Source organism: Onychomys torridus, chromosome 18 (assembly GCF_903995425.1).
Source record: "Onychomys torridus chromosome 18, mOncTor1.1, whole genome shotgun sequence".
In the NCBI taxonomy this organism is placed as follows: domain Eukaryota; kingdom Metazoa; phylum Chordata; class Mammalia; order Rodentia; family Cricetidae; genus Onychomys; species Onychomys torridus.
The window spans coordinates 43,726,015-43,753,176 of record NC_050460.1 but is presented as its reverse complement, the minus strand read 5'-3'; the positions used below and the strand labels follow the sequence as shown (position 1 = coordinate 43,753,176).

At 48.0% G+C, this 27,162-nt stretch overlaps 1 protein-coding gene across 1 annotated transcript in view; it reads right to left on the bottom strand.

The window, feature by feature from the left end:
• Positions 1–26,646, bottom strand: part of Npffr1 (neuropeptide FF receptor 1) — a 35,220-nt gene extending 8,574 nt beyond the window's left edge. Inside the window, exons 1-2 of the mRNA XM_036167999.1 lie at positions 26,368–26,646; positions 8,534–8,848 (exon numbers count right to left, since the gene is read on the bottom strand). Of these exons, the coding sequence (XP_036023892.1) occupies positions 8,534–8,848; positions 26,368–26,374 (322 nt within the window). The 5' untranslated portion in view covers positions 26,375–26,646. The remainder of the gene's footprint in view (positions 1–8,533; positions 8,849–26,367) is intronic.
• Between the last annotated feature and the right edge of the window lie 516 nt (positions 26,647–27,162).

Genomic DNA, 27,162 nt, shown 5'->3' with positions numbered 1-27,162 from the left:
AGTTTAAGCAACAAAATAAACTGTAGTGTTGGATTAAAAGCCATGAAGCAGAGGTCCAATTAGTAAGCACAGAGGATTAAAATGTCATTAATAGAGAGCAGGACGAGAGGCACTGTTGTGGGCAGCAACTGTAAAGTCCCTATGAAGTTAGTACAAAAACATAATGAGCCGTGGCATTTGCATAGTCTCGGAGGATCTCCCACAGGGGAAGTGGTGGCTTTACAGCCGAGAGGCAGCAATTACCCACCAAGGGAATCAAGCAAGAAGAACTGCTCTCCTGTGCCTTCTCACATATCCATGCTGCTCTCATACTGAATGTAATGCAGGTGTAGGGAGCAGGGGAAGCACCAGAAGTTCTGAGTGAATGCTCATCGTTAACATGGGCACAGCCAGGTCAAGGCTCCAGAGCTTGGACCTCTGGGACATCGGCAAAGCCACTACCCATATGAGCCAAAGCATTCCTCGGGAGTCAAAGTATGAATTTTTTTGTTTTTCAAGATAGAGTTTCTTTGTGTAACCCTGGCTGTCTTGGAAGTTGCTCTGTATACCAGGCTGGCCTCAAACTCAGAGATCTGCCTACCTCTGCCTCCCAAATCCTGGTACTTAAAGGCATATGCCACCATGGCCTGGCTCCAGAGTATGAATGTTTATGAACAATTGACCAATGTATGAAAAGACTAGCAACTTCCTCCTCCTGGATGTTTATAGCCTGAGACTGCTCCCCTAATGAGACTAGGTAAGCCCTCTCCCTGTGCAGACCCTAATGAACACCACAATGAGGTTCTGAGTTACATCTGTCGTGCTAGAGAACCACACGTGACCCCAGCTTTACCGTATCCTTTAAAGAAAAGGGGAAATGTTTGCTTCACAGCTGCCCTAGTCACCTCAACACACCCACTGAAGGGTCGGAGGAGCCAAGCTGTATGGGTCATGGCATCAGAGGAAACAGCAGGGAAACCCATATTGCAAATAATGGATCAGCATTTTCCAAACTCTTTGATGTCAGACCCAGCACCTGTGACAGATTGGTGGGAGCTAAGAACACAATTCAAAGAGCTGGGCCTGGTTGGCACAGACTTGTAATCCCAGCAGCTCAGGTGGCTGAAGCAGGAGGATGTCAACTTCTGGCCTCCGTACCTATGCACACACACTTACACATATATGAGAAAACATATACATACATGCATGCAAATGCATACACATGCAAGAGCAAAAATTTTACTGGAGAGATGGCTCAGAGGTTAAGAGCACTGCTTGCTCTTCCAAAGGTCCTGAGTTCAACTCCCAGCAACCACATGGTGGCTCATAACCATCTGTAATGAGATCTGGTGCCCTCTTCTGACCTGCAGGGATACGTGCAGACAGAACACTGTACACATAATAAATGAATAAATCTTAAAAAAGAAAAGAGTAAAAATTTTAATGATGCTGGGGATTTGGAGAGATGGCTCGGTAGTTAAGAGTACTTGCTGCTCTTGCAGAGAACTGGAGTTCAGTTCCCAGCACCCACATGGCAGCTCATAACCACCTGTAAGTCCAGGACTGTGGGATTTGACTGACATCCTTGGGCACCTACACCTGTGGGTACACATACACACACACACACACACACACACACACACACACACACACACACACACATCGATTAATGCTGGGTGATGGTGGTGCATGCCTTTAATCCCAGCACTCTGGAGGCAGAGGCAGGAGGATCTCTGTGATTTCAAGGACCAGCCTGATCTACAGAGTGAGTTCCAGGACAGCGAGGGCTGTTACAGAAAAACCCTATTTTGGGGAAAGAAAAAAAAAAAAAAAGAGGTTGAGGATGTAGTTTAGTGATAAAGTACCTGCCTAGGATGAGTGACACCTAATTCCAGCCTCCAGTACTGAGGCTGGAGGAGGAAGGAGGGAAGAAACAATGGAAAGCAGTGGGAGATCCTGGGTCTGACCTGGGGCTGACTAGTGATGCTAGTCTTAATCCAGAACACCATAAAGATGGAGTCTAAATGCTCCAAAGCAACATTCCAGAACTATTAAACCCCTAAATGCTGAAACCCTAAAAACCAAAATGGAAAACCTCAAACTCCATGGAGGGGGGGAAATGCTATAGAATGGAGGTATCAAGCCAGGCTCTGGGGAAGACATAGCAGTATACCCAGGCTGTCCCAGGATGCTTGCATCATGCCAGGAAGGCAGGCAGAGTACATGGAACTCTGGAAAATGTTATTTTAGTTGTGACATTAAGGATGTTTTCAGAAGAGAGTATAAGCCTGAGTGGGTAAGGTGAGGAAGGTCTACCGCACGAAACATGCATGAGAGCATGGGACATGGGCCTGTAATTACAACACCCGGGAGGTGGAGAAGTTCAAGGTCACCCTAGCATTCAAGGTCGTCTCAAGCTAAATAAGATCTTTTCTCAAAGACAACAAAAAAGAACTGGGAGTATTGCTCAGCGGTTAAGAGTGTTTGCCACCAAGCGTGACAGCTTGAGTTCAACTCCCGAGACCCAATAAGTTGCCTGTTGGTGGCCATGACAGAGGAACTGCAGTTGGCAATGGAGCTTATGGAGTACAGCCAGGGGTTAGCACAGCTACATTGGGTGGGTGCACCCTGGAGAGGCAAAGCCCCAGGGAGTTCCTCTCCAGAATGCCCCTTGCTTCTTCTGTGCCTTCTCCTGTTTGCTGCTGTTGTGCACTTACTGTACTGGGCATGATGTAAGTATTGAGTGGGACAATGTCACTGTATCTAGTATATAGTACAATTGTTTCAAGGGAAAATCCCACACCTCACCGGGCAATTTGCATGCAGATCATAATGAAGAAGATTTTTATAGAGCAATGACTCTTAGAGATGTGAGACTTGCCAAGGATGGAAAATGAAAACAAGGAAGTTTCACGCATCATAGACCCATGGATTCTGCCTGTGCAAAAATGGGATGATGATCAAAGATGATCAAATTATGCCCCTGCCCCCAGGATTAGGTCTGAGTTCCTTGGTCCTGTAGCTTACAGAATTCATCACGGGTTTTGGTGTGCACCCTGAGAAAACAAAGTCGTGAAAGGAAATTAAATGACCCTATTGTAAGTAAAGAAAAAAAATAGATCGGTAGCTGGACTACTTGAGTAAAGTTTTGTAGAATAGAATAGGAGAAGAATTTGCTATGCTGAAACTTCAAACAGCTGCCTGCTGGTACAAAGGAACTGGCTGAAATATGCTTGGCTTGCTTGGAATTTTGTTAATCAATAATAAAAGAATCATTGCTTTGAGGTGAAGATGTTATGGTGGGAAAGATAATTCAAAGGAAAATGTTTAACTACACGTGGCCTTCTAAGAAAAACACAGGCCGGGCGGTGGTGGCGCACGCCTTTAATCCCAGCACTCAGGAGGCAGAGGCAGGTAGATCTCTGTGAGTTCGAGGCCAGCCTATTCTACAGAGCAAGATCCAGGAAAGGCGCAAAGCTACACAGAGAAACCCTGTCTTGAAAAACAGAAAAACAAAAAAAAAAAAAAAAAAAGGAAAGAAAAACATATAATGTGTGATTTCTTCTTGTGTAAAGATTTTAATTTGTTTTTGGAATATGTAACTTGTGGTTGTGAGGTAATTTCTTTCATAGAAATTTTTGTCTTAGATGGTATAAAAAGGGATAAAAGAAAAATAAAAAGAGAATTAAGTTTTGCCTTCCCCCACCCCCCCAAAAAAACTGTCTCCTGTGTGTGAATAGCCACCGACTCCATACCTCCTCCCAGTTTCGCTGACCTGCTGGAGACAGACTCCAGAGTTGTCCTCTGACTTCTACACACGTGTGCCATGCTACGTGTACTCCTGTGCTTCTCAAAGCGACAAATAAATGTCACTTTAAAAATTAAAAATAAAAGAAACAAGAAGGAGGGGTTGGGGATTTAGCTCAGTGGTAGAGTGCTTGCCTAGCAAGCGCAAGGCCCTGGGTTTGATCCTCAGCTCCACAAAAAAAAAAAAAAGAGGAAAAAGAAAAAGAAAAAGAAACAAGAAGGAGTGATTGCTGTGAAGGGAAGGAAGAGTTGCATTCTCCACGGACAGCCATGACCTTAAAGAATATAAGCGACTACTTATTCACTGCAATCCAAGACGTCAGCCCTAAGGCATGACCTCTGTAGAGCCACCTGTAATATATCCCCGAAGTACTTCTTTTCATATGTTGAATTTTTTTGCTTTTTAAAGTTTTCCTCCTCACTGTTTTACATCCTCAAACTTTTTTAAAAGAAATTTTTTTTAATTTATGCATGAGTGTTTTGCCTGCACATATGTGTGCCATGTGTATGTAGTACCTGCAGAAGCCAGAAGAGGGTGTTAGAGTCCCCTGGAACTGGAGTTCCAGGTGATTGTGAGCCACCTCCATGTGGGTGCTGGGAATTGAACCTGGGTCCTCTACAAGGGGATCTTAACTCTTAACTGCTGAGCCATCTTTCCAGCTCCAACCAATCCCTACCTCCTTACCCCTCTCCCTTCCTTCTTTTCTTTCTTTCTTTCTTTTTAGTTTTTCGGGTTTCTCTGTACTAGAACTCACTTTGTAGACTAAGATGGCCTCAAACTAATAGAGATTTGCCTGTCTCTGCCTCCAGAGTGCTGGGATTAAAGAAGTGTGCTACCACTACCCGACTTCAAGATCCCCACCTATTATTATTATTATTATTATTATTATTATTATTATTATTAATGTGCATTGGTGCTTTGCCATGGATGTCAGGTCCCCTGGGACTAGAATTACAGACGGTTGTGAACCATCATGTGGGTGCTGGGAATTGAACCCAGATCCTCTGGAAGAGCAGTCACTGCTCTTAACCGCTGAGCCATCAAGCCCCCAAGATGTCTTTTTTATGTCTGCATTTGTAAGGAATAAGATTTCTCAAGATCTTCCCTCTTGGAGTCACTGTTTTTTAATATAGATTCTACATAGTGGTGGCCCGTGATTGAGCCTGTCAAACATCTTAAGAGCCAGATGTGGTAGCACACAGCTGCATCCCAGAACTCAGAAAGAAGAGTTGGGAGAATCACACATGCCAGACCAGCCTGATCACATAACCCGGACCAGGCTAGCTTGAATTACAGGGCTGAGGTCTGGCATTCACTCTAGCCCCCCAAAAGACTTGAGTGGTCTGTCATTGTGGTGGTTTGAATACCCTCCCCCTATAGGCTCATATATTTAAATGCTTGGTCACCAGGGTGAGGAACCCTTTGAAAGGATTAGAAAGATTAGTATGTGCGGCCTTGTTGGAGGAAGTGTGTCACTGGGGTGGGCTTTGAGGTTTTAATAAGCCCATGCCAGGCTCAGTTCTCTTCTCTCAGCCTATGGATCAGGATGTAGCTCTTAGCTACTTCTCCAGCACCATGTGGTGTTGCCATGCTCCCTGCCATGATGATAATGGACTAAACCTCCAAACTGTAAGCAAGGCCCCAATTAAATGCCTTTTTTCGTAAGGGTCGCCTTGGTCACGGTGCCTCTTCCCAGCGAGAACAATGACTAAGACAGCCGTGGGACTCCAGGTGCCTACAGTTATAAAGTGGAATGCATACAATTACCAACCACCACTTTGGGCCCATTATGAACAACACAGCCTACCTGCCCAGAGCTGTTATATCCTCACAAATGTCATTTGGGTATTTGTATACCTAAGTGCTTATGCTTGCAAAAATATGTGCTATTGTTGCCCATTCTATTGTTAAAGTGGCCTTTGAGTGGTCTGTTCTGTTGCTATTATGGCAATGCTTTGTGGGGTTGATGTTTATTTTCTGTTTGAGATGTGGTTTCACTGTGTGGTCCAGGCCGGCCTCAAACAAGTGATCCTCCTGTCTCAACCTCTTGAGTTCTGGGATTACAAATTGTTTCAGTTAGGTTTTTCTATTGCTGTGAAGGGACACCATGACCACAGGACACCATGACCACAGCAACCCTTACAAAGGGAAACATATCATTGGGGTGCCTCGCTTACAGTTCAGAGGTTCTGTCCATTATCATCACGGTGGGACTTGGTGGCGTGGAAGCAGACACGGTGCTGGAGAAGTACCCGAGAGTCCTCCACTTTGCAGGCAACAGGAAGTGGTCTGAGAATAGACCTGGGAATAACTTGAGCATAGGAGACCTCAAAGCCCACCCCCCCACAGTGACACTGGTCCTCCAACAAGGCCACACCTACTCCAACAAAGCCACACCTCCTAATAGTGCCTCTCCACCGGATAGATCATCACACCTGGCGCCACCACTCAAGATTTGAGGGTTCAGGTTGTTGTTTCTCGGAATTATGGTTCCGACTCCTAGAAAATGACGTGTACGGGAAACTAGTGAAAGTCAAGAAAGCTCTACCGGTGGGCTCCCGGTACTCGGACGCTTTCTCCCGGCCTTGATTTTCTCCTGTGGTTGTTGGAGAATGTGAAGCCTATACAAGGATTCGACGCTCGCTTTGCTCTTTCCCTTTAGGTCGAAAACTGATTCAAGGGGCTGGAGAGATGGCTCCGTGGTGAGGAGCACTTGTTGATCCGGAGGACCTGTGTTCAGCTCCCACGTGGTGGCTTGGTGTCACTCTAGTTCAAGGGGATCTGATGCCTTCTTCTGGCCTCTGCAGGCACCAGGGACACATGGGATGCACATATATACATGCAAGCAAAAACACCATACACATAAAATAATATGATTTTTTTAAAAAATAAAAATTTCTAGAATAGGCAAAACACTCACATTTAAAGGCACCTCTGGACTCAGAGTTCTTCAGGGAAGCCACCAATATTGCCAAATTTTCATGACTTTTTTTAAAAAAAAGTATTATTTATATTTATCTGCATATGTGTGTATCTGTGTTTAGCTGTGTGTACATGAGTGCAGGTGCATATGGAGGCCAGAGGTGTTAGATCTCCTGGAGCTGGAGTTACAGACAGTTGTAAACTAACCAATACAGGTGCCAAGAACTCGACTCAGGTCCTCTGGAGAGCCACAGATACTCTTCACCACTCAGCCATCTCGTCTCTCTGTGTGTGTGTGTGTGTGCGCGCGCACGCGCACACATAGTTTACATATAGAAGTCATAGGACAACTTGCAATAGATTCCTTCCAGCACTCGGGTCTCAGGAATGAAACTTGGGTGTCCAACATGACAACAAGCACTCTCGCCTGCTCAGCCATCTTGCTGGCCCATCACGTTTTTCCACACTTGGAAATGGACTATAAACGTGAGCATGTGTTACATTGCCATTATTTTCAACCAACAACAAACCCCACTGTTTTTGGCATACAGGTCCACAAGCTTGGTGAACACATGCAGCCATGCAGCTCCCATCACATTCAAGATATGGAAGTCGTGTATTACCCCAGCAAGCTCCCACTCATTCCTTTATTATTGGACCTCCCACCCCGATTCCCTGATTCTGTCGATTTGCTTTCTCTAGAGACAGAACATACAGTTAGACTTTTGAAAATGTCATGTAAGTAATCACACAGTATTACCCTTTTGAGACTGGTGGACTAGAGTGGGCTAGACTGTTGGTAGGTGCAAGAAGAAGGATATAGTTTGTGTTTGGCATCTCTGCAGGGAGAGGGACTCCACAGTGAGTAAAGTCTCCACCAGGCACACAGCAAGAAGGCTCTCCATGAGTTCCAGGAACCTGAAAAACTCAGGCTTCCCCCTCCCTAGGCCTGAGTCAGTAAAGTCACTTAAGGAGGGAATGCAGACCAAGGAGGAGCCTCTGGGAACTTCGGGCAACCCTGAGAGCTGGGTAATCTTCCCACGCAGACCTCTAGGGGGCTCCACAGCTTGGGAAGCTGGTCACTCCCTGCCTGGAGCCTCAAAAACTCTGACACTAAGTCAAGAAAGGCTGATCACCTAGAAGAGTGTGTGACATTGGGACACTGTCGGGATGTACAGGTGGATGGTCTAGTTTGATTTAAAGACCTCCTACGCAATCCCTGCTCAGTGGCCAGCCAGTCCCTACTCAGACATCCCCAGCCACTGGGAATTCATTAACTACAGGACAGGACCATCTTCTGTGGGAGAGCAGGTGAAAGGAGTGGATTTCCAGGTCTTCCTGCGGAAGAAAGTCGCCCACCTCCTGCTCCTCCCACCTCTAGTTGTGCCCACGAGAGCTTTCTCCAAGGGCCCAAGGGAATCTAATGATTAGACAGGGGGGTGTGAGAACATTGGCCTCGACACTGACACGCTATGTAATTACAGACCAATCCCTTAACTGCCCTGGGCACATTTCCTCATCCGTAAAAACGAGGATAATAACAAAGCACGCTGGGTTGGATTATTATGGGGATTAATTAAGATAAGGTACAAACCGAGATATAACATTATGCCTAGCACAAAGAAGATGATTAACCTATTAGACCTGTTGTTATTCCTAGGCCGGTCGGTCTCTCATCCGCAACTCTGTCAGAATCTGAGACATGGCCCTTTGGCCAAGAGGCCAGCTCAGTGACCCCTGTCTTCCCAGCTTCCGCTTCAATCTTCCGCTAGAACATGGAGGTGAAAGGGGAGGGCCTTCCTGCTACCCCTCGGTCATACTTACCAGTGATGAGGTTGTCCACAAGGGTAGTGGGCATGCAGAAAATGCCCACCAGCAGATCGCTGACAGCCAGGTTGAGGATGAACATGTTGGTGACAGTGCGCATGTGCCGGCTCTTGAGCACGATGAAGCAGACGAGGGTGTTGCCCACCATGCAGAGGAGGAAGATGAGCACATAGGCCGCAATGAACATGGCTGCCACTGGGGAGGGGTGCTGGTAGTAGGGGGAGAAGGTGAGGTTGGCAGTCAGGGTAGCCTCAGCATCGCTCCCATTCTGACTCGAGGGCCAGCTGCCATTGGGAGGTCGGGCAGGCTCATCTAGGACCAAAGGAAGACAAGAGTCAGGACCTAAGCAAAGAAGAGATGGCTGACTTCACCACTGAAAGGCGGCCCTTGGATGGAGACGTAACCCAGAGTGCTCACCTCACACGCAGGAAGCCGTGGGTTGACCACCAGTCCCACATAAAGTGGGCATAGTGGCACATGCCTTTAATTCAAGCATTTTGGAGGTGGTGGCCAGAGGATCAGAAGTTCAAGGTCACCCTCGTCTACCTAGAGAGTTTGAGACTGACCTCAGCCATATGAGACCTTCAAGGAAAAGAAAGGAAAAGTTCATGTTTCTTTGTGTCCCGTGTGCCAGATTCTAAGCCTACTCATTACTGTCCTCACTATTCCAAGGACAACTGGACACACAGATCAAGGATTTTATAATTTTTTTATCTTTTAGATTTATTTTATGAGTGTTTTGCCTGCACACACGTACGTGCACCGTGTGTGTACCTGGTGGAAGTTAGAAGGCATCAGATCCCCTAAACTGGAGTTAAGGATGGTTGTGAATCACAGTGTGGGTACTAGGAACCAAACTAGATTCTCTGTAAGCGTAACAAGTGCTCTTAATCATTGAACCATCCTCGAGCCTCTGGTCAAGGCCTTCCAATTATCCCCAACTTGCACCCACGCTGCCCAAGACTCCTTCTTCAACCATGTTGGTCATTCTCCATCAACGCCTTCCACCTGCCTTCACTTCATCTTTTGGGCCTCAGAAGACCTCTTTTCATGTGTGGGGTGACAAGGTCTTACATATCAGGCTAGCCTTGAACTCACCATGTAGCCAAGGATGACCTTGAACTTCTCATGCTCTTGCCTCTACCTCCTGAGTGCTGAGACTACATGTGTCAGCATGCCCAGTTTATATGATAGAACCAAGGGCTTAGTACATGTTAAGCAAGCACACTATCAACTCAGCGAGTGCCAGGCATGTGAGGCAAGTACACTATCCCCAGGTCCATGAGTCTAACTCCTAAAGAACCCCGTCCCACCAGCTTCTGGTTATACTCAGCCAATGGGAGGCCCTGAAGGAGGTAGGAAGGCAAGAAAAGAGTCAGAATCTGTTTCCTGGCTTCCTTCCGGCCTGGCCCAGTGTTCTCAGCAGACACAGCTCTTGTCCTGTAGGACCACATCTGATGGTGCTTTCAATGTACTTTCATGTCTAGACACTTTAATTCCCCCAAATCGTGTGTCAGTGGTCTTTGGAAATGGGGCCTTTGAGAGAGAGTCAGAATTATACAAGGTTATAGGGCGGGGCCCTTGTGACATCATTGATGGTTTCACAAGATGAGAAGAGTCCTGATATATTGTGCTTGCCCTATATTTTTAAATAGACTCGTGTGTGTGTGTGTGTGTGTGTGTGTGTGTGTGTGTGTGAGTGTGTGTTACCCTTGAAGGCCAGAAGAGGACACCAGATCTTCTGGAACAAGAGGTATGTGTGAGCTGTGAGAACACAGGTGCTGGGAACTGAACTCCCATCCTCTGCAAGAGTAGCAAGTGCTCTTAGTGTCTGGGGCCTCTCTCCAGCCCCAGGCTTGCTCTAGTTTACCATGCAATGCCCTCACTGTGTTAGGATGCCAGGTAAAAGGCCCTGCCTGACCAAGTAAGCCATGCTTTTGGACTTCTCGGCTTCCAGAACCATGAGCTAAACTAACTTCTATTCTTTATAAAGTATTCAATCTTAAATATTTTGGTAGAGCAATAGAAAAATAGACCAAGACACTCCTCTCCCAGGCAATAGTAGCAACCTGTTCTTTCTCTTTGCACCAACAGCCCTGCAATAGCTGACAGCTATAACATCCTGTTCTTGCCAGCCCTGGAGTTAAGTATGCATGGAGGTGCCCTGTTCCATATGTTTCTCATCAGGAGAAGGCTGAGTATATGTTTTTCTAGTCCTGCTTTGGAGGAAGCAGCCCAGTGTCCAACCATAGCTCTTCTGGGAAGTCATTAGTTGTGGTGAGTCACAGTGTTGTCTCAAAAATGTTCATTGTGTCTTCCTCTGGGACTGAATGGGGCGCATTCTGGAGGATGAGGTGTCTCTGAGGGATCTTTCCATGGAGCCCAGAGCTCAGCCACCGGCTAGGAGGCACACAGGAGGGCCGGTGCGGGGAGAGGGGGACACCTGGGGGCTGGAGACACCTGGGAGCAGCGGGCTACTGAGCTGGTACCATCAGGGCTGCAGGGACCAGTGGGGGCTGTAGGAGGGTGTGGCAGGGGTGAGGGTCTGCTGACCCAGAAAGAACTGAGAGGGGATGGCACGTTCCTACACTCAGACCTTTCAAGCACTCCAATGGCATGCAACCACCTTTACTATAACATAAACACATCAGACATATACATAAGAGACTGCTTGGGGAATATACGTGGGAGTATAAAGTTTAATGAACCATTAGGGATGGAATGGTAAAAAGGACTCCCACGTGAATCCTGTCCACCTTCAACAACCACTGATTCTCTTTTTCACTTATTCTGAAGCAAGTATTAGCCAACATTTCTTTTCACTGAAAAACAGTTTTGTATCTAAAAAAAAAAAAAAGACATCTAATTTTTTTAAACTGGAGATCCAGGAGCTGGACAGGTAGCTCAGTTAGTAGAGTGCTTGACGAACATCCACAAAGCCCAGGTCCCACCCCCAGCTTCACACAAGCCAGGTGTGGTACACCCATAAACCTAGAACTCCAGAAGCAGGAGGAAAGGTTCAAGGTCATCCTTGGGTTTGAAACATGTTGAGCTTGAGGCCAGCCTGGACTACATGAAACCTTTTCACCAAACCAAACCAAACCGGTCCATGGAGATAGCCCAACAGGTAAGGTGCCTGCTGTCAAGCCTGATGGCCTGAGTTTGACCCCTGGAACCTACATGGAGAAGAGAACCAACTCCCACAAGGTGTCCTCTGACCTCCATTGACATGCTGTAGTATGTATGTTCCCACGCACATGCACACCACACATTCACATAATAAGTAAAAGTTTAAAAAAAAAATCTACTCCCCCTTCTGCCACACTTAGGAGATGTCACTCCTCAGCCTCTGGGGTCACAGGTTTCGCTGTCTCTTCACCAGCCACCAATTCCTGCAACTTATTTGTCCTGAAGATTATGTGGCTTGTCTGTGGGTTTTCCTGCAGGCTGGATTTCTCGGACTGCCCCCTCATGGTATTGTTTCTTTCTTTCTTTCTTTCTTTCTTTCTTTCTTTCTTTCTTTCTTTCTTTCTTTCTTTCTTTCTTTCTTTCTAAGATTTATTTATTATGTATAGAGCCTATATGACTGTAGGCCAGAAGAGGGCGCCAGATCTCATTACAGATGGTTGTGAGCCACCATGTGATTGCTGGGAATTGAACTCAGGACCTCTGGAAGAACAGCCAGTGCTTTTAACCTCTGAGCCATCTCTCCAGCTCATGGTATTGTTTCTTAAACTCCACTCTGTGCTCTGGAGCTCTTGTAATCTGCAGTTAAAGCTAAGCTGTGATGCCAAGGTGTGTCTGGGGAGCTTGGTGGCCTCACTTGATCCCTTTTTTAACAGGGTCTCATATCACCCACAATGACCATGGACTCACCATGTAGCTGAGACCGACCTTGCACTTTTTTTTAAAGATTTATTTGTTATTTTTATTTTATGTATATGAGTGTTTTGACTGCATTTATGTCTGTGTAGCATATGCATACAGTTGGCCCTGATGCCAGAAGAAGATGTTAATTACAAATGGTTGTGAGCTGCCACGTGGATGCTGGGAGTCTAACATGCGTGTCTTCTGCAAGAGCAGTAAGTGAGCTCGCTCTCTCTCTCTCTCTCTCTCTCTCCAGGGTTTCTCTATATAGCCCTGGCTGTTCTGGATCTCGCTCTGTAGACCAGGCTGGCCTCAAACTCACAGAGATCCGCCTGGCTCTGTCTCCCGAGTGCTGGGATTAAAGGCGTGTGCTGCCGCTGCCTGGCTAGTAAGTACTCTTAACCACGGAGCTGTCTATCTTTCTAGCCCTTAGCCTTGAACTCTGGATCTTCCTGCCCCCACATCCCATGCCTGTACCACTAGGTTCTGCTCTCCTTAACTCAGCCTTCAACACCCAGCGGGCTCTGACCCCTGGTGACCTCTCCACGGTCTTGAATAGCTCTACTTCTCCTTTGCTCTGGACACTTGCACAGCCTCTTGCTTTTTCCGACCCAAGGGCCTTTGCTCTCCTCCTCCCTATCTCCATTCTGTTTTCCTGGAGAAGCTGAACCCGATGACTCCATTTAAAACAGGCGCCCCGTCGTACTCTCATTTGGGTCTTATTTGTGAATCTGCCAATGATTTATTAAGGTTCACTGTGTGACCGCCCCCCCCCCACACACACCATTTAAGAGTTATCTCCTGGACTGGCGCATGCTTCCCTGTCTGGTTGGGAAGTGTGGTCTCTGGTATCTTGTCGGCGCCTGGTCATAGTAAATGGTTCAATAAACAACCAGTAATAATAGAGTGAGTAAATAGGTAGAGGAAATTTCCAGAAACGTTTCAGGCTGGATCCTAGCTTGCTTCCCATACTCCCTTTGCTCAGCCCTCAAATGAGCTCATTATCCATTCGAAGTGTCTTGGAGTGACCTTGCCCTTCTCTAATGTCTAAATACCTGGGCATCCATTCCAAGACTTAGCCCAGCTCCCAGCACTGAATAATCCCAGAAGAAAACCTATTCCTGTCTATTTCCTCTGACCCAGAGCCCTCATACCTCCACCAGCCTGAGCCCCATGCCAGCAGCCAGAACCTCATTAACACTCCCCACTCAGCCTTTCTGGGACCTGCCAGCTGCCCTTAGGATTACATCCTGTGAACTTTTCATCCGCTGAACCCAATTACATTCCCCAGTTGGATGAGTTTCCCAGAAACCTCAGGATGTAATGATGGCTGCCTCTAGGGTACCCTGATGAGCTTAGGAGGTCACACCTGTACCAGCAAAAGCTGGACTAAAGAGGTCAGAGCACAGTCTCTCAAAGTGAGGTTGTTAACTACCAGCATCACATGGAACTCCTCAGAGAGTCCCAAGCCTTATCCCTGACCCAGAGAACCAGAAAACCTGGTGGGCGGGGAGGGGGTGGGGGGCAGATCAACAATCTGTTTTGCTTATTTATTTTTCATCCAAAGGAAAAGAAAATTTTTATTTTGTGTGTAAGAGTGTTTTGCCTGCATGTATTTATGTATACCAAGTATGTGCCTGGTGCCTGAGGAGGCCAGAAGAGGGTGCTAGATCCCCTGGAGCTGGAGTTACAGATGGTTGTGACCCACCAAGTAGGTGCTGGGAACTGAACCAGGGTCCTCTGCCATAGTATCAAGTGCTCTGAACCACTGAGCCATCTTTCCAGTCTTCCTCTCTGTTCTTTGTTATTTTTAGTTTTTGCGTGTATGTGTTCACATGTGTGTGTTTGTGTTCACATGTGTGTGTGCGCACACTTACATATGCATGTATATGAGTTTGTTGGCCAGAGGTCAATGCCAGGTGTCTTCATCAACTGCTATCTACTCTTGCTGAACCTGGAGCTTGCCAATTTGGCTAGACTGGCTGCCCAGCAAGCCCTGGGATCCTCCTGTCTTTAACTGTCCAGCACTGAGATGGTTACAGGTGTATGCCACAGCCCCTGGCTTTTTCATGTGGTTTCTGGGGCCGGGGGTGGGTGACTCAGGTCCCCCTCATGCTTGTAGAAAGCACTTTACCTGGTGCCATCTCCCCAGTCCTTATTTTTATTTGCTATTTTTCAGTGCTGAAAATTGAACCTGGGGCCTCATGCTTGCTAGGCAGGTGCTCTATCACTGGGTCCCAGCCATCTGTTTGAAAATTTAAGGCATTAGATACGGGTATGGTTCGATGGTAGAGTACTTGCTTATCATGTACAGGGCCTGGGTTCAATCCCCAGCACTGTCAAAACAAAACAAGCAAACGAAAAATGAAAGCATTTCCTGGCCACGGCCTAGGGTAGATCATGTTACTTCCAGGAACCAGATCCCTCTTAATACAATAGACAGAGGTCAGAGGTCAAGTTCACTTGATGCCGGGTATTCTGATGGAAGCCAAGTAGCAGCAAAACACCTGTGAACAAGAAGCAAAGTCCAAACGAAGGAGTCCAGCTCAGACCCAGTCTAGGTGTGCCCCAGAGTTCAGAGCCTTCTTAACCATTGACAGCATCATTGGCGCTACCTTCTGGTTTGTCCTGGTAACACAAGGGAGTTCAGCCCCAGATCCATTCAATATCACCTCAGAGAGCCTATTGGTGAACCCTGACACTGGAACCCCTGAGGAAAGCCACACTAGCGGCTGCCAAAGACACGGAGCACAACCCAGGACAGATGGCTAGTAACCACTTGAAACAAAAAGTTCAAACTCATCGGCAATGTGAGAGATGCCCTTTAAAAGAGAACTCAGTGTAACCTTTCCACCAGTCAGATTGGCAAAGACAGCGGCGCTGGAGAGGTTGGCATTCGGTTGCGCACAGCAGGGGCGGGGCACCAGCCTCAGTGAGTGACTGGTTCCCAGACCTACCACACTACTTCGGGAAGGGGGGGGTGGTTATCCTGGTGTTTTGAAGGAGGTCTAGTGGCATGAGGAAAATATTGACCTCAGGTTGTCATGGTCACAAAACAGTATAAACATGCACTATTTTAATCCCATATAAAATGTGTGTATGAGAAATGCAGATGATTTTTTTTTTTGAATGACAGTATTTGTCCATTGGGGGGTGGCGTTTCTTCAGAGGAGTTTTTTTGGGTTTTCTTCATTCTAACTCTTGATTTTGACTTTTCTGATGACAGGGAAATGGAAACATGGGATAAAAGACAGATGATGTCGGTGGCTCTCCAACTCACACCACAATCACCTTGATTTTAAGGAGGCATTTTCTCTACACCACCCCACCCCCCTTGAGTCTGGAGATGGCGTTTGGGAATACTTTCTTTAAAAACTCCTCTGACCAGTCCCTTGTGATTTGAGAGCCACTGACTTGTGCCATTTCCGCCCTTGAGCACCAAGCTTTAATGAGGCTTAACTCTAGGGGGTGGGGGTGTCCCCAAAGTCTTTGATGTGCTTTGATGCACTTCTGCGAAGGCTTCCTCTTGTTCTGGCATGAAATGCTTCCTGTCCAGAAGGCAATTATGGTCTTTGAATGCGTTGGATCCTCTCTAAACAGAGCACACACTTTCAGGGGAACAGTGAGCACAGGAGGGTGCCAACCACTCTATAGCCATTACCTCTCCCCCTTCCTGGAGCATGATGAGTTTTCCCTTCAGGCTCCTGCCCTTCTTCCTGCATGCAGCATTTGGAGGGGACTGTCAATCAGAAGTCTGCACCCATGCCTAGACAAATGACAGCCAATGAGAGTTCGTTTGCTTTGGATCTGATTGTGGGTCCTAGTAACCCAGCTTTCCTGTTCACTGGATGACCATTCAACCCCCTTCCTAGAAGTTTCTGGTTGGTCAAGTTGGCACCAGCATCTGTTGCTTGCAACCTCAGCATCTTGGTTAATATAAGGGGATTTAAGTTGATCATCCTGGGCCTCTGAGGGGTTGAATGCTTGGCCCATAGGGAGTGGCACTATTAGGAGGTGTGGCCTTGTTGAGTAGGTGTAGCCTTGTTGGAGGAAGTGTGTCACTGTGGGGGCGGGTTTTGAGGTCTCATATGCTTAAGCTATACCCAGCATAGTTCACAGTTGCTTCCTCTGCTCCCTGTGGATCAAGATGTAGAACTCTCAGCTCCTTCTCCAGCACCATATTCTCCTGCATGCCACCATGATGATAATGGACTAAACCTCTGTACTGTAAGCCAGCCTCAATTAAAAGTTCTCCTTTAGAAGAGTTGCCTTGGTTGTGGTGTCTCTTCACAGCAATAGAAACCCTAACTAAGACAGAAGTGGGTACGAGGGACTAGTGTATTGCTGTGGTAGGGCCTGACCACCCTTTGTTTGGAGTAGTACAGACTTTGGGACTGTGGTTTAGGAAAGCAGTGGAATGCTTTAAGTGCTGCTTAACAGGCCATTCTAGTAGGAACATGGAAGACAGAGGTGCTGAGAATGAAAAACTGTGGGGTGCTGGCTCAAGAGGTTTCAGAGAAGAATTTTATTATGTTGCTTAGAGCTCATCTTTGTGATATTTTGGTGAAGAATATGGCTACTTTTTACCCTTGTCCAAAAAGTCTGCCTGAGGCTAAAGTGAAGAGTTTTGAATTAATTGCAATGGCAAAGGAAATCTCAAAACAGCCTAGTATAGACTCTGTTGTGTGGTTACTAGTGTTAACTCTAATGAAGATTTATAATGAAAAGGAATAAACTGAAAAGGGAAAATACAAAATGTACAATTTGAGGAGGGAAGGGGCATCAGGAGGTAGAATAGAGGTAAATCCTGTGTTCAAGGAGATAAACAGATTAAGAAATGGGATAAAAGAAGTGGTGACCTCAGGGCAAGACCCAGCTAAGCTTCTAACTTGTAAAAAGAAATTAAAGAATATCTTAGGTCCAGGTGCACACCTTTAGCCCCAGTACTCAGAAGGCAGAGGCCAGCAGATGTCTGAGTTTGAGGCCAGCCTGGTCTACAGAGCAAGTTCCAGGACAGCCAAGCTTAGACAGTGAAGGAAACCATGGTAAACCGAAAGCTGGTGAAGATATAATTGAATGAGGGGGCCATGTTCCAGCCCCAGCAAGCAGCAGAACTTGGCAGCTTTGGCCACATGGTTCTGGCTTTAGAGTCAAAGATACAAGAAAGGGGTTATGGAATCTCCCTCTGAGATTAGGGAAAGCCACTGAGGCCAGGCATGTGGCAGGGATATCCCTGCATGGAGGCCCAGCGAGGCCATTGAGTGAGGCTGTAAAGGTGAAGCCTGGATTGCCTTGGAGACCCCAAGATGTTGGAGATGCCAGAGTCATGGGATACCTGCTGAGGAAAGCTGCTAACAGGGAGTGGAACCAGCCCAAGAGAAAGAAGTGTGTTGCAGTCAACAAAGCTGAATTGGAAATCCAAAGAGCATTTTGACATCAGACATGGAGATGCAGAGTTTGGAGTTTGCCCAGTGGTTTTTGGTCTTGCTTTGGTCCAGTATTTCCTCACTATGTTCCTTTCCCTATTTTTTGGAACAATAATGTGTATCCCATGCCATTATATGTTGGAAATATGTGATCTGTTTTTTGATTTTATAGGTGATTACAGTGAAGAGATTGGATGAATCTCAGAAGAAATTTTGAACTTTGGACTTTTAAACATTGTTGAGACTGTGATAAACTATGGGGACTTTAGAAGTTAGACTAAATGCATTTTGCATTATGTTATGGCTACAAGCATATGGTGGGGGCCAGGGAGTGGAATGTGGTGGTTTGAATAGATACGCCCCCCCCCCCAATATACTCATGTGTTTGAATGCTTGGCTCATAGGGAGTGGCACTTTCAGGAGGTGTGGCCTTCTTGGAGGAAGTGTATCACTATGGGGGTGGGCTTTAAGGTTTCCTATATGTTCAAGCCATGCCCAGTGCGAAGGTTCACTTCCTGTTACCTACAGATCAAGATGTAGGACTCTCAGCTCCTTCTCTAGCACCATGTCTGCCTGCATGCTGCCGTGTCCTGCGATGATGATAATGGACTGAATTTTTTAAACTGTAAGCCAGACCCAATGAAACGTTTTCCCTTATAGGAGTTGCCATGGTTATGGTGTCTCTTCACAGCAACAGAAGCCCTAAATAAGACAGTAAGTAAAAGCAAGTGAGCCTACAGAAATCCTTGGAGTTGACAAACCTGAGCAGATGACTGGAGAACCATACTAAATGTGTGCCTGTGCACCACTTGAGTGCCTGGTGCCTGCAGAGGCCAGGAGAGGGATGATTGGAAGCCAGAGCAGCCAATGCTCTTACACTGAGCCACCTCTTTAGCCCCAAGCAAGCCCTTCTATCTCCTTGTTGGGCCAGGCCTGCTGTAGTTAGACCCTATCAGCCACCTGGAGAGATCAAGCCCCGCCCCCTCCAGCTGACCAACCCTGTTGAAGATGAAGACACATCCATCCTGATGGAGGGAAAAGACAAACCACCCAAGATGGGAGTGATTCCGCCATGCCTGCCCCAAGCCCAGTCCCTAGATACTGCAGGTGTAACAAGGCCATGTAAACAAATGGTCCTTAAGTGCCTTCAAGTCCCGAGGCCCCAGATCATGCACTTCCCCATAGCAAAGCCCCATAGCAAAGCCGCTGTCATTCTAGGGCACCTGCCCCCTCCAGTGAAGAATAGGCCTTCCCTTAGTTCCCTAGACACACACCTTCCCAGAGCCTAGTCCCCACCTAGTGGCTGAAGTGAATAAGGAACCCGCTCTGTCTGAAATGGGCTTTGCAGACTCATCAAGCAGTTCTTTCTCCCCTGCTGCTTTTCTGGATAAAAACCCAGCCTTTCCCCCCTTTGTTTCTCTTTTCTTTCTTTCTTTCTTCCTCTCTCTCTCCCTCTGTCTCTCCCTCTCCCTCTGTCTCTCCCTCTCCCTCCGTCTCTCTCTGTCTCTCTCCCTCTGTCTCTCTCTGTCTCTCTGTCTCTGTCTCTCTCTGTCTCTCTCTCTGTCTCTGTCTCTCTTTCTCTGTCTCTGTCTCTCTTTCTCTGTCTCTCTCTCTCTCTCTCTCTCTCTCTCTCTCTCTCTCTCTCTCTCTCTCTCTCTCTCTCTCTCTCTCTCTCTCTCTCTCTCTCTCTCTCTCTCTCTCTCTCTCCAGGGCTTCTTTGTGTAGCCCTAGCTGTCCTGGAACTCACTCTGTAGAACAGGCTGGCCTTGAACTCACAGAGATCCGCCTACCCCTGCCTCCCAAGTGCTGGGATTAAAGGCTTGTGCCACTACTGCCTGGCTATATGGGGCCTTTCCATTTCTCTCTCTCTTTTTTTCCCCCCAGCAACTCTCTGGTGTGTGTTTGCTGTTTTGCCATCAACACCTGTATTCAGAAACGCCTCCCTTCACGTCCTTTACTTCTCCTGGAAACCGAATTGCTCTTATCTCACATATTAAGCATATCCCTTCAGCCCCTTGAAAGGGATTCCAAACTTTGGAAAGGCAGGTGTCTCAGTGGTTAAGGGCACTGGCTGCTCTTGGAGAGGATCTGGGTTTGGTTCTCAATACCCACATACTGGTTCACAACCACCTGCAACTCCAGTTCTAGGGCATCCATTGCCTGCTTCTGGCTTCCATGGGCACCAGGCACACACATAGTATACACACATGCAGATAATCACATAACATTTAAGAAAAGAAAACCTTAAAAAAAAAAAAAAAAAAGGTAAGCAGAGGTGGAACAGACTTAAAGGGGAGAGACCTGCTGTCCTTTGGCTTGCTCTGGGCCAGGCTGAACATGCTCAGTAGTTTCCTGTCTGTCTATAGCTTCCTGTATCTATAGTTTCCCATCCAGGCTCTGTGATGGCTACTTCTTCCGGGTCAGCCTGCTCAATATCCCTCAGTACCACACTGCTCACCCTATTCCACTTCCCAGTGCCCCTACATATAGAAGATTCTTTCCTTCCTCCACACTGGACACATCTTAGAGGCAGCTGCCATGCCTCACTCAGCTTCAAAGGCCACCACTATCTGGTGTATGGCCTAGAATGCAGAGACGGTGAATGACTGGTCCCTAGTTCTGAGGGCAATGAATTTTCCTCCAAGCACTGCTTTAGCTGCTCTACACGGGCTCTGCTTTCTGTTCTTTTCATGGTTATTGGCCCTTTCAAAAAGGGAAGGGGTGGTCTCATGCAGCCTAGGCTGCTCTTGGTCTTCCTGCCTCTACATTCCAAGTGCTGGGATTAGAGGTGTGTATCACCTTGCCAGTTTTAAACATGTGTCTTATGCACTATCCAACTACCTCTGATCAGGGAAGAATTCTTTCCATTTCACAGAAAAATCAAAGCTCAAAGACAAGGAGACTTGCTCTCAGAGCACAGGGCAGCACAGTACAGCGATTCTGCCCCTACATGACCTCAGGATTCGTGGGGGGCATGCTGCAAGTCTGAGCCCCCCCACACACACACTCTGTTACCTCTCATAGTGTCTCATCCTCTTTGAGCTCATCAGGACCCCTCTAAAGCCCTCAAGTGTTCAATTAGGGCTCTTTGAGTAATTAGGAGAGGGCCTGGACTTCCAAACGCCCGTGCATGTCTGACATCATGAATGCCACAAGGATCATTTAAAACATCGCTCAAGGCAGGTGTGGTGGTGCCTACCTGTGACCTCATCCCAGGGGAAGGTAAAGGCCGGAGGATCCAGAGTTCAAGGTCATCCTCAGCGGGGGTGGGGGTGGTACAGGCGACCTTGTCACAAAAGAAAGGCAGCACTGCCCGAAGCAGGAAGACACAATAGTTAGAGGCAGAACCGGAGCCACTCTGGGCTCAGCTAAGAAGCAAGGGAAGAAAATCCAGCTCTTTGGGATCCATTCTGCCATAACACTTCCTTCCCATGTGTCAGCACCCAGAGCTTCCGTGTTCCAGTCCCCAGTGGGTTTCTTATCTCTCACTTCTCAGCAGGATCTTGTTTAGGAAAGACTTTGATGGAGCTGGAGAGATGGCTCAGCAGGGGGCAGCAGTGTGAGAACCTGAGTCAGGTTCCCAGCATCTACCTTGGGGTGGGGGTAGGATTTACAACTAACTGCCTAGAGCTGCAGCTGGGGGGGGGGGTCTGACACCACCCTCTTTTGGCACGGGGGAGGGTTTGGTAATCTGCCTTCATATGTACATAGCCACACACAGACACATAATTTTTAAATTAAGTTTTGTTTTTTTTTTTTTTAAAAGACAGCAGGGCGAGTGGTGGCACATGCCTTTAGTCTCAATGCTTGGGAGGCAGAGGTAGGTGGAGTTCGAAGCCAGCCTGGTCTACAGAATGAGTTCCAGGACAGCCATGGTTTATGCAGAAAAATCCTGTCTCATGAAAACCCAAAAGAAATATTTAAAAAAAAAAAAAAAACTTTGATAAATTTGTTCCCTGGATGAGGAAATGTCTCAGTCCCTGAGACATTTGCATTTCAAAAGAAGTCAACCCTGAAATCTGAAAGTGCATCACTCTCGACAAAATTCCGGTTACTAATGAGAGCAGCAAAAGGCTTTGGCGAGACCGAGTTTATGTCTTCATTTAGTGTCATTTAAGTAGAACTGGTGGAGAGTGACCGTGTTCCCTCACTCAGCACTGAACAGCCGCTTCCCCGGGACCCTCCAGGCTCTCAGAGCCAGGACCTTTTGGAGTCAACAAACCTGGCTGGGCAGAAATATATTCTGTCTCTCAGCCTCTCCCTGATAGAGTCTCATGTGGCCCAAGTTGGCCGCAAACTCTGTCTATAGCCAAGAATCACCTTGAATTTCTGATCTTTCTGCTTCGAGAGCTGGGATTGTAGGTGTGTGCCCTGAAGCCCAGTTTTATTCAGTGCTAGGGACTTAACCCAGGGCCTCATGGATGCTATATGCTCAGTGCCTCCACTCACTCAGGCTAGCTGTGAAGGCTGCCAGGGGCTCCTAGGAGAAAGCCACTGCATCTGCGGAGTCAGGGTGGGATGCAATCTCTCTTCCAACTCAGCCTTCATCTTGCACCAGCGGTACCAGGAACAAGGCTGGGACTCTGCAGATTATAGTGTCTGTCTTCAGGGGTTAGGAGGAAGCTTCTGAGGCCTCAGAGTCCCCCCCAGGTCATAGTTCTGATCTGGCTACTCAAGAATCCCAGCTCTGGGGCGCAAACTGGCTCAGCAGGGAAAGGCACTTGCACACAAGTCTGGCAACCTGAGTTGATCTCCAGAAGCCAGGTCAAAGTGAACAGGGATAGCTGAATGTGGCACTCCACACCTTTAAACCTAAGTACTTGGGGTTAGGGGATAGAGGCTGATCTCTGTGAGTTCGAAGCCAGCCTGGTCTACCTAGCAAGTTCTAGTACAGCCAGGGCTACATAGAGAGACCCTGTCTCAAAAGAAAAAGAAAAAAAAAAAAAAGAAAGAAAAAGGGAAATGAGAACTGACTCATTGTCCTCTGACCTCTGCATACAGCTGTGGTATGCACACATACACAATACATTTTTTAAAAAATTCTCTACAGTCTAGCCAGGAATCAAACCCGGGGAGGCCAGAGTTCAACTTTGGCATCTTCCTCTGTCTACCAATTTCCTTTTATTTTTGAGACAGAATCTTGGCAGGCTTGGAACTTGCTATGTAGATCAGGCTGGACTGGAACTGGAGGACCTCATGGAGATCTGCTTGTTTCCATCTCCCGAGTGCTGTGATAAAGGCATGCACCACCACAGCTGGCTTCTACTTCGTTTTTTTCAGATAGGTCTGGCACTGAAGCCAGAGCTTGCCATTTCCGATCTGGCCAGCAAGCCCGCAGGATCTGCTTCTTCCTCCCTCCTCATGGCACTGAAGTTATGGGCACATACCTCTGCACCTAGCTTTTATGTGGGTGATGAGGGTCTGAACTCGGGTGCTTGGACTTGTGCCATAAGCCCCTTACCCACTGAGCCATTTCCCCGGGCCTTATAGCTGTTTGGGCTTCTAGCTACAGATGTGCAAAGCATGCCTCTTTTTTCCCCTCTTGAGAACCCAGAAACTGCTACCAAGGCTTTAATGACATCTCTCGCTGACAGCCCTCTAGACTTCTCCTCAGTTCACGCAACACTGCTATAATCCATTTGTTTACCTCCCAAGACTGGAAATTTGTTGTGATTTGCTCTTACAGCAGCTCCTAGTGAACACTAGATTATTTTTCCCCCACCCCCTGGAAATTTGTGTTTGTTTTGCTGAACTGGAGCTCAAACCTGGAGCCTGAGGCAGGCCAGGCAAGCGCTTGACTGCTGAGTCCCAGCCCCAGCTCTGAAAGTGTTTTTAGTTCTTAAAGACATGCATGGTTCCCAGCACCACAGAAGGCAAAGGGACCATCACTGAATGGGAACACCCTGGGATACACCTGCTGGGATAATGCATTTGACTACCTTACACCATATTCCCTTAGCTCAGAGGTGTCAGCTGGGACAATGGGGTTCTCATATTTCCAATGCCCCATCCTAGTGGCACCTAGGGTCTCTCTACTTTGCTTTTTGAAGCCATAGCAGGAACAACAGAGTGGAATAACCTTCAACCAGCAAAGAGGAGCAAGCAGCAGCTAGAGCCCCTTCTCATTTAGCTCAGGCTGGCCTTGAACTTGCTATGTAGCTTCTGCCTTCCAAATGCTGGGATTACGGGTATTCACTAGCAAGTCCAGCTCACGAGTTGTAGGAGAATAGAACCCAGAGTTTCCTTCATGCTAGGCAAGCAAGACCAACCAACTAGCCTCGGCCCCAGCTCCTTTTCTTTCTGCTGTCCCCCCCACGCCTCACCTCTGCTTCCCTGAGGCAACTCCCAAATAAACTCCCTATTCCCAAATCCTTGTCTTAGGGGATGCCTCGGAAACCAGGGAATCCAAAGAAGATGCTAATGACTCTCATTGTATATGAATTTCATTCACAGATAGATGATGGAGATAGACAGATAGATATATCTGGTAATAAAACTATGTAACTTTGCATGAGGGGATCATTCTGCATGCACTCTAAACTCTGCTTTTTAATAGTCGTTTAACCTGTTTATAGTATAAACTCGCATATAGCATAATCAATCCACCGTAGATGATGGACACATTTCCATGCCAACAAACACAATCCTAAGCACAGTCTGTCCCTAAGCACAGTCTGTCTCCCCACCTCCCCATGCTGGGAACTGAACTCACGGCCTCTTGTGCCAGTTTGCCACTCCCCCCCCCCCCCCCCCCCCCCCGCAGCCCCTAAGTGTCTTCTTTAATGACATCACTGCAGGTGCCTCTTATCTTTAACTTAATTTATCTAGTTTATCATGTCTAGGCGAACACACGCAGACTTTGTAGATGTGCAGAATGTCTTCCTCTGCAAAACGCCGAAGCCACGCTCTAGCTTTCTCATCTCTCAAATGTTCACTATTCGTTCAGTGATTTTCTCTGGCATCCTAAGAGGCCAGCGTTACATTTGAGCAGTTTAGTGGGTTTCAGAGATTATCTTTCCACCTTTTTTGAAAATCAGGACAGGTGCCTATCTTCGGGACTTTTTCCCCCTCCCCTTTCATTTGCTGTAATTTCCTCTACAGCAATGATCTTATCTGCAACTGCCTCTGGGTCCCTGGGATGCCATGTGTACAGCCAGGTTTTGAAGGGTGAGCTCCCTGGCTGCAGGTGACTCAATGCTTTCTGTCCCCCCCCCCACCCCGGGGGTTTTATTCTACTCAGCTCATCAGAGGCCCCAAAGCCCCCAGCTCTGAGCAGATCTGGCCCCTTCCCTTTTTTGCTTTGTTTCTGCACTTTGCTAACCATCCTTCTTACAGATTCTAGGGATCTTCCAGCTTCATCCTGGGTTACACATCCCTCCCTGTATCTCTTCCCAGCTCCTCGGCAAGCTGTCGGCACACCTCCCACGATTGCCTGTAAAATCCCCTTTTTATCCCCTGTAGTGACCCCTGCAATTACTCACTGAAACCCCAGAGCTTTCAACAGATTTCACTTACTGGTATGAATATGTTCAATGCGCCCTGTCTCAATTTATCCTCACAACTTCCCACCCTCCCCCACCCCTGTGAAGTCCTATTACATGTTAGTTCTTCTATCCATCAGCTGGGTAACCACTGGTACAGAAAGGCTTGGGCACCATCTCCGAAACACCCAGCAAGTCAGTGGACCAGCCCTTAGTCCTCTAGTTTCTTAATCTAAATATAACTCCCTTTGTCCACATGGACGGAGATGGGGGTCTGGACCCTCACCTGATATGGCTGAAGCCAGCACACTAAGCTTTGGGCTATTATTCCTCCTAGGCTCTCTGAGTTTGGGTCCTTTCCTAGGGGAATCATGGAGGCCACCTCCTCTAGGAGTCTATCCCTCTCCCGAGCCCAGCAAGCCAGCTAAGTTGGCGACAGTTCCCTACGGGTAGAACCTAAACTATCCTCACATGGTCACAAAAGAGCCACTGTTTAGGAATTAGAGATGGCATGCACAGGCACCCACAGACACGGGTGTCCCCCCACCCCTTCACACACATGTACCCTGGACATAGAGGCACCCACACATCACTCTGTCAGCATCTTCCCTGCATCTCTGTGTCTGTGTCTGTCTCTCTCGGTGTCTCTGTTTCCCTGTCTCTTGTCTTTCTGTCTCTCTTGCACACATACACATACATACACAAGTCTTTCCTCCTCCCAACCCCATGAACACAGAGGCACCCTCAGATCTGTTTCTATCTCTCTCTCAGGGTCTTTGCATCTTTGAGTGTGTGTGTGTGTTTGTGTGTGTATGTATCTGTCTCTTTGTCTATCTCTATCTGTTGTCTGTCTGTCTGTCTGTCTGTCTCTCTCTCTCTCTCTCTCTCACACACACACACACACACACACACACACACACACACACACACACGAGTATTAGTGTCAGTCTCTGGCTGCCCGGGGGGTACAGTGCCTCTTCTCCCTGCCTGCCCCCCAACCACTGTCCCCGGGTCAGTAGCCTATCCCACCCTGACCCCCGACCCTAGTGACACTCACCCTCCATACTGTCTGCTCCAGGACACTCTTCAGTGGAGGTGGGCACCTTCGGGCGGATGGGCTGGGGCAGAGAGGCGCAAGGGGTCTGGGTGTCCTACCCTCATCCCCGCTTCACCGGGTCGCTCGCAGGCGGGCAGGGGGCGCTCACTCCCTTGGGGTTCGGGGTGCAGCGCCCTGGCAGCGCTGCGGTCCGCCGGACTCTGCCGCCCGCCCCGCGCCTCGCGGGTCTCAGGGAAGGAGGGGGCTGGCGCGGCGCCGTCTCCATGGCACCCAGCACACCTGTGCGGCCGGGCGAGGGCGCCCGGTGCACCTCCCCCTCGGAACTCTCCCCAGGACACGCACCCTCCAAAGTGCGGGCGGTGCCCGCCGCAGCCCCAGCGGACACACAGCCAGCCCTCCGTCCCCACTCTACGTGGCTGGAGAACCAGCCTGGTCCGCACTCACCCACCATGATGTCCAGGACTCTGACCCTCCTCAAGAGGCTACGAGGTCGCTGTCACTACATAGGAGGGACCTCCGGAGAGAAGCGGGTGAGCTCTTCCTAGTCTATGCGGAACAAGATGTCTGATGGACGACCCTGGGTTCCGAATCTCCAGGCACTCACCAGAGGAATACGCTGGGGCAAGGGTCTTATCTGCACTGAGTTTCTGCATCTCTGAAGCGGTTCTGAGGGAAGCAGATGTGTACGTTTCTGCCCAGCATGTAGTAGATACTCAATTAATGTCCCCCTTACTGGACTGGCGAGCACTGCCCTGGCTATCCCCAGGCCCCAGCAGATTTCTGCCGCGAGGATGA